We start from the raw sequence: 9683 nt of genomic DNA on the forward strand, positions 1-9683 counted from the left end.
CGGTCGGCTGCGATGAGACTGAGCTAGAATAGTCCTCGGTGGCACCCAAATCCACCTGTAAAACTTATCTGAGAATGGGTGATGAGCCCTCCTCTTTCACAACTGTCCCTCGGTCCCAAAACTTTAGAAACTCCTTCTCTTCTCCTGAACTCCGAGAAGGAACGCCGCTCCTTCCTGACAGCTCTCTCCTTGTATTTGCGCCCCCCGTGTCGGCCGCTCCTCAAAGCCTTACACTGCCTACTGCAGATGACTCTTACCTTCTATCTTTCCGCGAGCTATGAGCCTGCAAAACAAAACAAAGTCCCAATGCTTATAATCTATGAGAAGCCTGCAGTGAGCCGCAAAGGTTCTAGGAACAACGTGGTACTCCGTGGGTGATCGGGAAAAGCGGCGAGCTGTCCTGTAGCCTGAAAGACACTATACCTTACATCCCTGCTGCTTTCTTCAGAAATGCTAAAACTCTGTGAATGAATACATACAAGATGCTGAACCTAACCCCTGCTAGATAATCTCATCGTCAGTCCTATTAAGAGAAATAATACTGGCAACTTACATAGCTTACAGGAAAACTGGAGAAAAAAACCAAGGTTCCCTCTTCTGTAAAATCAGGAATTCCAGTAAAATGCAATGGACCTAGAAAAAAAAAAAAAAAAAGAAATACATGTTATTAAATGATCTTACAAACCTCAGAATGCTCAATATAAAAATACTGACCTGAAAACTAATAAATGAAAAACCCCACCAAATCTGCATAAAGCATACTTTCTATTAAATACACTGCTTAACCTTGACCAGTCCTGAGGCTCTTATCTCAGATGTATCTACCCAAAAAGCCAAACTGATACTAAAGCTGCCCTTGACTGAAGGACCAGCATAGCTCTGATACCAGAGAAGCCTGGAAGCAGATTGAGCTCCCTGGCAGAGGCCTGCGGTTCATATACCCCGGGCCCCGCCCACCATCCTTCCCACCAGCCCCTGGGAAAGGGGAGGGGCTGACCACCACAAGGCTTAAAAGCGGCCGGAAGAGCAGCAGTGGATTTTCTTACCTGTCTTGAGTTTATGGTGTACTAAGTGCTGAATAGAGAAAGCAGCTCTGGCTGGAAACAATGATACCCGCTCTTTTACTGCGACTCCATCTATCGTATCGATGATGTGACCGGGTATGTAATTAGTTTTGATTTTTCTGGGCTGTATACAGAAAGAGATAAATGGTACGTTAAATCTTATAGCAAAGTAGTTAATTAAATGCAATGACAATCTTGTTGTTGAAAATTACATCTGTTAGTTTACTATAAAAACCCCAAAATGCTCCGGGCTTACATGTCATTTTGAGCGAGACCGCACATACCGCCTGACTTCTACCGGAACTACGTTCTGGATAAGACTGAATGACAAAGCTGGAATAGACCCTGTGAGAAGCCCTTCTCAAAAATATCTCTGGCTGAACAGTAAATTACTTACTGTAAATTGTCAGCTAACCTCGACAGTCTCTCCGACTGACTCCCTTAACGGAACTAGATGAGTCCCAAAGGAGAGAAAGCGCCAGAAAACCATAGAAAATGAAAAATATGCATCAGAAACGCTACAAAACACCCTTACGAGCGGGCAAGTAGCTACAACAAAATATCGGCGATAATTAAAGCGCCGCCGTAGTATGCACGCTGTTTTTGGCATGAATCCGAAACGTAGCCCCGTAACGGCTACCGTGAAGGAAACTAACCCTATCCCGTCCAAAACCGGCACGCGCAGAAACGCAGTTTTAAAAGTTGCGGTACAGGAAATGCAGGAGAACAAATAAAAATGGGACGAAAAACTAGATATAGAGACTTAAACAGAAAATTTGGAGAGCGACAGAGTATGGGAAAGACAAGAAAACAATAAAAAAAACAGATGTCAACGTAAAAGTTGTCACAGAAAGAAAACATAATAAGGGATGGCATTAAGCCAGGCGAGAAAAAAATTTAAAATGAGGATATGGTAAAAAATAGATGCCGACAAGGAAATACGATTTAAGAGGCGACGGGGTACGTGACGGACGTCAATAAATTTAAAAATACGGATAGGGAGCTTGATAAAAGTAGACGTGGAATGAAAATGGAAAAAGCGATGGCGTTCAGAACAGATGGGGAAAAAAATTAAAAATAAAGACAGCAAATGGGTTTAAGTAGACATAGAAAGAAAATTTTAAAAGCAAAGGCATTAAGGAAAGACATGACAAAAAAAAATAAGGGTAGGGTGATAGAGACACACAGAGGAAGCAAATGATAAAAGCAGGGGCATTAAGGAAAGAAAAGGAAAAATTACAAAACAAGAATAGGGAGAAAAATACGGAGAGACGTAGGAAGAAAATTTCAAAAGCAAGGGGGTACAGGATGGATGAGAAACAAATAAGGCAGAATTGGTTAAAGTGGACGTTGAAAAAATTTTAAAAGCGATGAGGTATAGGGCACATGGGAAAACAAAAAATAGGGACATCAAAGCAAATAAGCTTAGACATAGAAAGAAAATTTTAAATGCGACAGCTTTAAGGAAAGATGAGAATAAAATAAGAACGGGGGAAAATAGCACGTGCGCAAAACTAAAAATCAATGAGGTACGTGACAAAAAAAATGGACCGAGTATGGGAAACTAAATAAATGGAGACATTGAAAATTTTTACAGTGACCCTGTGCAGGGCACAGAAGGAGGAATTAAAAAATAGAGACGGGGAGTCGGATAGAGGGAGACGTAGAAATTTTTAAAAGCGATAGGCTACAAGAAACATCAGAAAGAAGAAAAAAGTAGGAATGGGGATGAGAATAGAAGGAAACATTGAAAGAAAATTTAAAAAGCGGCGGGGTATACGGCAGAAAAGGATGAATTAAAATTTAGGGAAAGGGAGATGGATATATGGAGTTGTTGAAAGAGAAATTAAATAGCAATGGCCTATAGGGAACATAGAAAACAATTTAAAAACATCAAGAAAGGGAGACAGAGAGATGTAGAAGGAATTTTAAAAAGCAACTGAGTACAAGAAATAAAATGTAGGGACAGGAAGATGGGTAGAGGACAATGTGGAAAGAAAATTTAAAACCTGATGGGATACAAGAAACACAGAAATATTAAAAAAGGGACAGGGAGATGAAGAGAAGGAAACATAAAAATTTAAACAGTGAGTGGGTACAGAGGGAGGAATAAAAAATAGGGAGAGGGAAACAGATTTGTTAAATCTACCAGAGGTGAGTTACCCTAGGTTTGCTTTACTGCAGCGCCGGATGCACGGGGGAAACGGCTCCGCCAAACGTGCTTCCGGGTGATTACCGAGACGCAGGTTCTATAGAATCAAAATATACGTATCCATTATTTTCCAAGAAAAGGCAGTCCTATGATAATCATTTCTTAGAATTCATTTCCATATTCTCCTCCCCGTCACGCACGCTCGGTGATTTGAGTCGGCGGTCCTCGGAGGTCTCTGGCGGTCGCCGGTGGTCACGCACCCGTGTCCGCCGGATGGCCCTCTTCTTGCAGGCGTGCGCGGTATCCTTGCTGCGGATGCGCCTGTCTGTAACAACTTACTTTGTAAGATTAATATTCCCGGGCCTATTGTCCGGTTGGGTAGGGACCGTACGAGGAACGTAGCGGCATTGTACGCTGCCGGGGTCGGTTAGCTTCGTTATCTATTACCTTGATTAGAAACCCCTTTCCCATGATTATAGGCTTTAAAACAGTTCTAGGCCTTAAGCAGCTTTCTAGTTAGCATAAGTTTTCTTATAGCTGGGCTTCTATATTTTTTTACAGTTCCCTCCGTTTGTTTTTATTGCATCCCTGCAATTATTTATATCTCCGAGCTCGTTGCCATTTTGCTACTATACTAGAAAAACAGGTTATACAAGATTGAAAAATCGCTATTACGCGTACAATCCCTACAATTGCTAAGGCTGCCACAGCAAGGGCCTTTTTGAGCCGCGCAGATAGATCAGGAACCCGGGAAGTCAACCCCGACATGGTATCGGTAAAACCCCGAGATGTATCGTCTTTTTGTACTTGTCGCATTCGAGAATTAATTTCCCAGATTTTATGTACGTCAGTCAATAATTCCCCTGAATGATCCATACGCGTGCGACGACTCGCATTTAGTGTTGTGCGAACTCCACCTTGCGATGCTAACGTCGTATCTAAGGCCGTAAGATTTTGGAGGGTAACTTTTGAGAGTTCTGCGATTTCAATTTGCAAGGTTGTTAACCCACGAGCGGTATAGTTTGCCGGTTTTTCAATTTCTCCTGATATGTTTAAAATCACTTTTTCCAGTTCGGTCACCCCTAAAGATGGTATGAACCATCGGAGAAAAGAATGAAATCCCGAGGGCTTTTCTATTAATGGGGTATCGGTCCTTTTAACGCGAGTTAAAAAGGTGCGATGCCAGATTGGAACTTCTACAGTTTTCGGGAGCATTTGTAAATCCGCAGTTACCAATCCTAGAGTGCGAATTCCTCCCCGACGCGGAAGTACTTTATAAGCTTTGTCGCTACGCGACCAAAATACTCCCGATGCCTTTGGTCCCCTCTGGGCCCGGCTCGAGCGAGATTTAATAGGATTAGTTGTGTTACATTTAGTCCGATTTCCCACAAAAACGTGGTTAAGATAAAACTGCCGATTCCGACTCTCTGGGGGGGTAACGTCTCTCTACGCAGAGGATGTTACGATATTTGTCTAAAGGAGGAATTTTGATGGTGGGGCGCACGTTAGAGATCGGATCTGCCAAGGACTGTGCTAAGAGGTGTTCTTCTTAACCCAGAGAGATGGTCTCCTGCCTGCAGGAGGTCCTCCTCCTCTGTTTCTTTAATGAAGCTGCCAGCTGGATCCCCTTCATTTTATTCTTCAGCTGCATTGCCTTTTTCTGGCCTTGGGCTTGGGCCTCAGCAGCTCCTCTGTGCGGCCAGTAAGTGTCCAGCTATGCTTTTTTGCCTGTGCCTCTAGGAGAAGGAGGCCAAAGGCAACCCACACAAACCTGAGGCAGATGCAGCAAACAACATCCCCAGAGAGGAACCAACAACTGACCCCTCACCACTGCCTCTGGGAGAGGTAAACAACCAGCAACTCTCATCCACAGTGATGACTGTAGCTCTCCTGAAGCAGCAACCCCTTCTTCTGGGGGAGCTTTTGGAGATGCCGCTATTTTCTCCAAACTGATGCTAATGACACCAGCATTTATGGTGCAATAAACTATCTTTGAGGGCCAGCGTGCTAATGTGAAGACAGGGTCAGGCAGCAGTCTGTGGCTATGGGACAGGCTACAGGGGAGGTGCTGCAGCTGGGAACAGCTGTCTGGACTAACCAGAGCTAGAGCATTTTTGTTGAGGTGAGAGGCAGACAGTGCCTTTTCCAAAAGGGGAAATGACAGCTGCCGGCACGCACTGGCAAACACTGCATGTCAGCCGAGTGCCGTAAGACTACAGCTCCCAGCGTGCTGCGGGAGGCAGCCTTCCACGCTTCCTGACCCTGCGGGGACACTGTCCCATTCCCTCGCACCAACTCACCGAAATCCCCGCGGAGCTCCGCAGCGTGGCTCCAGGCAACCCTTGCCGCCCAGCTGCGACACAGCGCAGACCCCCCCACACAGCTCCAGGCAGCCCCCCTTCAGCTCCATGCTTCTGACCTGCACCCTGCCACCCACCTACCCCTACCCCTCCTCAGAGGCTGCCCCACTCACCTTCTCCCTCCATGCAGCCACAGCCCAGCAACGCCTCCGCTCCTCCCTTGGCTCACAGCAGCCACTGCACACCAGCAGCCCCTTATAGGGAGGGGCCATGGCCATCAGCCTCACTGCCCGCACCTGGGGCACCAGCAGCCTCACTGCCTGCACCTGGGACTCCTCCAGCCCCAACCCACAGCTGGAGCCCCACATGAACAGGGGGCCATTACCTGACCCCCCCCACACCCCTCCTCCCCTGCCCTCCATCACAGCACCCCCGCAAAGGAAGCGCCAATGCAGCCGGCACAGCAAAAGAGACCGCAAGCGTTTATTCAGTCACACACAGAGCCGGTTCCGGGAGAGACTCCGCACCGGGGCTCGGGGCCCGGCCCTGGGGCACCTCGGCTGTCCTACCCAGAGCCACGCTCGCCAGTCCGGCGTGGAACAGACACACGGTCGGTCCGTCAGGCTGCTGGAGAGCTGGGCTGCTATGTGCAGGCTGCCGCCAAAACCGAGGAGCCAGCTGCAGGACGCTAGAAGAGAGGAGAAAAGGGGCAGCCAGCTGGATGGGGGGGACGGCGGCGGCGAGCGAGAAAGCACGAGGCAAGGAAAGGGACGGCGAGTGAAGGACGGGGACAGGGAGCCTGACAGAGAGGGAGGAAGAAGCGGCAGGAAGAGAGGCAGCGGGACGGCGACCGACAAACCAGGACGGGGAGCGGGACAGAGAGGCAGAAACGACCCTGGGCGGGCAGCGCCACGGCGAGGGAGGAAAAGAGAATAAGGGCAGGGAGCCGGACCGAGAGGTACGGCGAGGGACAGCGGCACGGGGAGCAGGACAGAGCAACAGAGAATAAAAAAAGGAAGCGGGAGCGTGAGAGAACCGGGCTGGGGAGCAGGGAGAAGGAGAGATAAAAGGAGAGACCAACAGAGGGAAAGAGGACCGGGGAGCGGGACGCTGGGGCAGAGTGAGAAAAAGAGGGGCAGGGAGCAGGACAGAGGGGCAGAGGCAGAAGGAGGACAGAGGGACAGAGAGACAAAAGAGGGAGACGAGGACTGGGCAGAGGGGAGAGAAAGACGGGGGCAAGGAGCAGAGACACCAAGGTGCCAGGAAAAGGACGGTCAGATGGAGCGAGAAACAGGGTCGGGGAGCAGGACAAAAGGACAAAGAAAAAGGCGAGGAAGAAGGAAGGAAGGCTAAAGGTGGGACAGGGAACGGGACATACGCAGCGAAACAAAGCAGAACAGAGAAGAGAGGACAGGGATTGAGGAACAGAGAGAGAGACGCAGGCTGGTACACAGAGACGGCGAAGGTAAGCAAAACCAGCGACGGGCAGGAGGACCTGGTTCTGACAACCCATCGCTCCCGGTGTCGCTTCCACGGCCTCAAAGAATGCGACGTGCCGCAAGACAAGAGAATGGGAGAGTGAAAGCAAAGGCACGGGAAACTTAACGCTCTTAGTAATTTCACTGAGCATCACAGCTTACAGTTACTCAATGTCTTCCGGTGTCACAGGGTGAGGTACAACTGATTTCGTCTCCATATCTCTGGACAGAGCTTTTCTCATATCTGGGGGGGGGGAAGAAAAAAAAAAAAAGATATTCTAAGACGACAGTCCTTGCACAAAGCCACGTTCAGCGAATTCTCTATTACAATAAGGTCATTTCTAACCCAGAAGATTTCACAGAATCATAGAGTATCTCAAGTTGGAAGGGACCCATACGGATCGCCGAGACCAAGCCCCCGCTCCACGCGGGACTACCTAAAACTAAACCGTGCGACTAAGAGCATCGTTCAGACGCTCCTTGAACTCCTGACAGGCTCGGTGGCTGCGACCGCTTCCCTGGGGAGCCTGTTCCGTGACTGACCGACCGCCCTCTCAGTGAAAAGCCTTTTCCCAACGTCCGGTCTGAACTTGCCCTGACGCAGCTTCGTCCCGTTTCCTCGGGTCCTAGTGCCGGTCACCGGAGAGAGCGGAGGTCAGCGCCTCCCCCTCCGCCGTCCCCCTCGAGGAAGGTGTAGACTGCGATGAGGTCACCCCTCGGCCTTCCCTTCTCCAAGCTGAACAAACCAAGTGACCTCAGCCGCTCCCCCTAAGTCTCGCCTCGGAGACCTCTCGCCATCTCGGTCGCCCTCCTCCGCGCACGCTCCCAGAGCGTTGTTCGGCGGCACCGCTCTCGACTGGAACCTAACGCTGCACGTAACTCAACTGAGCGGAAAGGAAATGACGGGCTGAAGGGACAAATACACGATTTAAGGCAGCCGCAACGATGGCAGATGTCTGTCCGTAGCCCTTCTATTTATTTCACAGCGCTCCTGCGTATCAAACGAACGGTACCAGAGCAGAAAAGGTATACTGCGTGGCCACGTTACCCCTCGGGGAGGACGGCGAAAGGAGAGAAGATCTAGAAAGAGGAAGCAGCTGGTACTTCGCTTTTGGTAACAGAATTAACATCAACACGTTCCTTCCCTTTGAAATTGAAAACGCCACCCAATTCTCTGCCACTGTTGACCACCGACACTTGTAAATTTCTAGTGAAACAGCTGAGGAAAACAAAGTTTCAGGTCCCTGGCTAGGGGAAGAAGCCAGGCAAGCGCCGCCGTTCCTTCCCCCCGACAACACTAGCAAAAAAAACCAGCCGCTGGGGGCGAGCGTTCCTCCGAAAGAAAAATCAGGTGAGAAACCGCATTTTTATTTTCAGCTTACCTACAGGATAAATGTCTTTGTAGTTGCTACAAAACGTGTAAACTGCACAAAGATTAAGTTTTGTAACCGATCTAAGGTTCAGTACGAAAAACTACCTAAAGGAGTACGCAAAGTCCCACTCATCAACAATTATCTGACCCTGTTTCATATTATAAAAAAAAAAAAAAAAAAAAAAAGTAATGCTAATCACACAGACAAGCCCAGGAACCCTCAACATGAGAATCTTTCCGTTCAGCCGGAGGCAGAACGAGTACTTACCACGGGCATCCTCATCTGGCTCTCCGCTGCTAGCAGAGCGGCACGCCAACGCTGTCCGGTACACGCCGTAGTACGCCTAGTTGCTTCTACGTATTTACCGCCGCCTGATTTGATACTCTCACAAAGAGATCGACGAAAAAGCCACCCTTTCTTTGAAAAAATAAGAACCAAAACCACACAGTTAAGGAACGGTAGGCGAACGTATTTCTAAATCATAACCCACGGCTTGCAGGCAGACCAAGAGCAGCTCTGACGATGCGGTACGCTCATCAAACATCTTTCACGCAGGAATAACAGATGTACTCCTTTACCACGGGACGCAGCCGGCACAGGGACAAATTTCATGCTGTTTTTGTCACACGACCGTCCTTCTGCACCAGCCAGTGGGTTCCGAATTAAGGACAGGACAGGCTAAACGCTCACACGAGCCTCCTATCCGTAAGAAACTATTAAAAATAGAAAAAAAAACTTCCACGTTTTAGATCGCGTTGCCTTAGGGACTGCCTCCTTCAAAGCCTGCCTGTTGGGGGGGGGGGGGGGGGGGGGCGCGTGTGCGCGCACGCACGCGCGTGAGGCGTGGAAATCGGTCGCAGAATTCAGTTGCCTAACGAGAGACGGCCCTTCTCCTCGCAAGGCAAACGTTTCAAAACGTCGTACTCTTTTCCGATTTTACCGGCTGGTACTGGGGTTGCCCTACCAGCATGAGTTGGGGACCCGTCCCTCTGGGTCCGTGCGACGCCAAATTAAATATTCTGCAAGTAACCGAGCAGGAGATGGAAAGTAAGCTAAGATACTCTCTGCCGTACAACGTTTGTTCGCCATCGTCCCCGAGGGAATCGCACAAAGCCCACGCTTGCCGAACCGGTACGTCGGAGGCCCTACGGGAAACGGCGCTGACGTTTCGCCAAGCTCTTCTCCTGTCAAGAAGAGGACCTTTTCTGCGGCATCCCTATTGGCGTTCGGCCTGCTTTCGGCTCATTCTGGCAGGTCAGCTTTCAGAGAAAGCCTGAGATTTCAAACCGCCAAGCAACATTCACCATTCTTGCTCT

At 49.2% G+C, this 9683-nt stretch overlaps 1 protein-coding gene across 2 annotated transcripts; it reads right to left on the reverse strand.

Annotated features, from left to right (window-relative positions):
- Positions 1 to 1040: 1040 nt before the first annotated feature.
- On the reverse strand, positions 1041 to 8734 carry LOC129200832 (uncharacterized). 2 transcript variants are annotated; one of them, XR_008575119.1, is made up of 3 exons: positions 8635 to 8734; positions 7157 to 7238; positions 1041 to 1188 (listed from the first exon to the last, which is right to left on the reverse strand). XR_008575119.1 is itself a non-coding variant. In XM_054812075.1 (2 exons), the coding sequence occupies exon 2, from the start codon at positions 7144 to 7146 to the stop codon at positions 6205 to 6207; it is 942 nt and encodes a 313-aa protein (XP_054668050.1). In that variant the 5' UTR covers positions 7147 to 7238; positions 8635 to 8734; the 3' UTR covers positions 6057 to 6204. The 2 variants fall into 2 exon arrangements, 1 of the variants encoding a protein (XP_054668050.1); XM_054812075.1 differs by lacking the exon at positions 1041 to 1188 and having other exon boundaries at positions 6057 to 7238.
- Between the last annotated feature and the right edge of the window lie 949 nt (positions 8735 to 9683).

Source organism: Grus americana, unplaced genomic scaffold, assembly GCF_028858705.1.
Source record: "Grus americana isolate bGruAme1 unplaced genomic scaffold, bGruAme1.mat scaffold_552, whole genome shotgun sequence".
NCBI lineage: Eukaryota > Metazoa > Chordata > Aves > Gruiformes > Gruidae > Grus > Grus americana.

Excerpts from the sequence above, each read along its gene's own strand:
- LOC129200832 (XM_054812075.1), bottom strand. The coding sequence starts at position 7,146 with ATGCTCAGTGAAATTACTAAGAGCGTTAAGTTTCCCGTGCCTTTGCTT.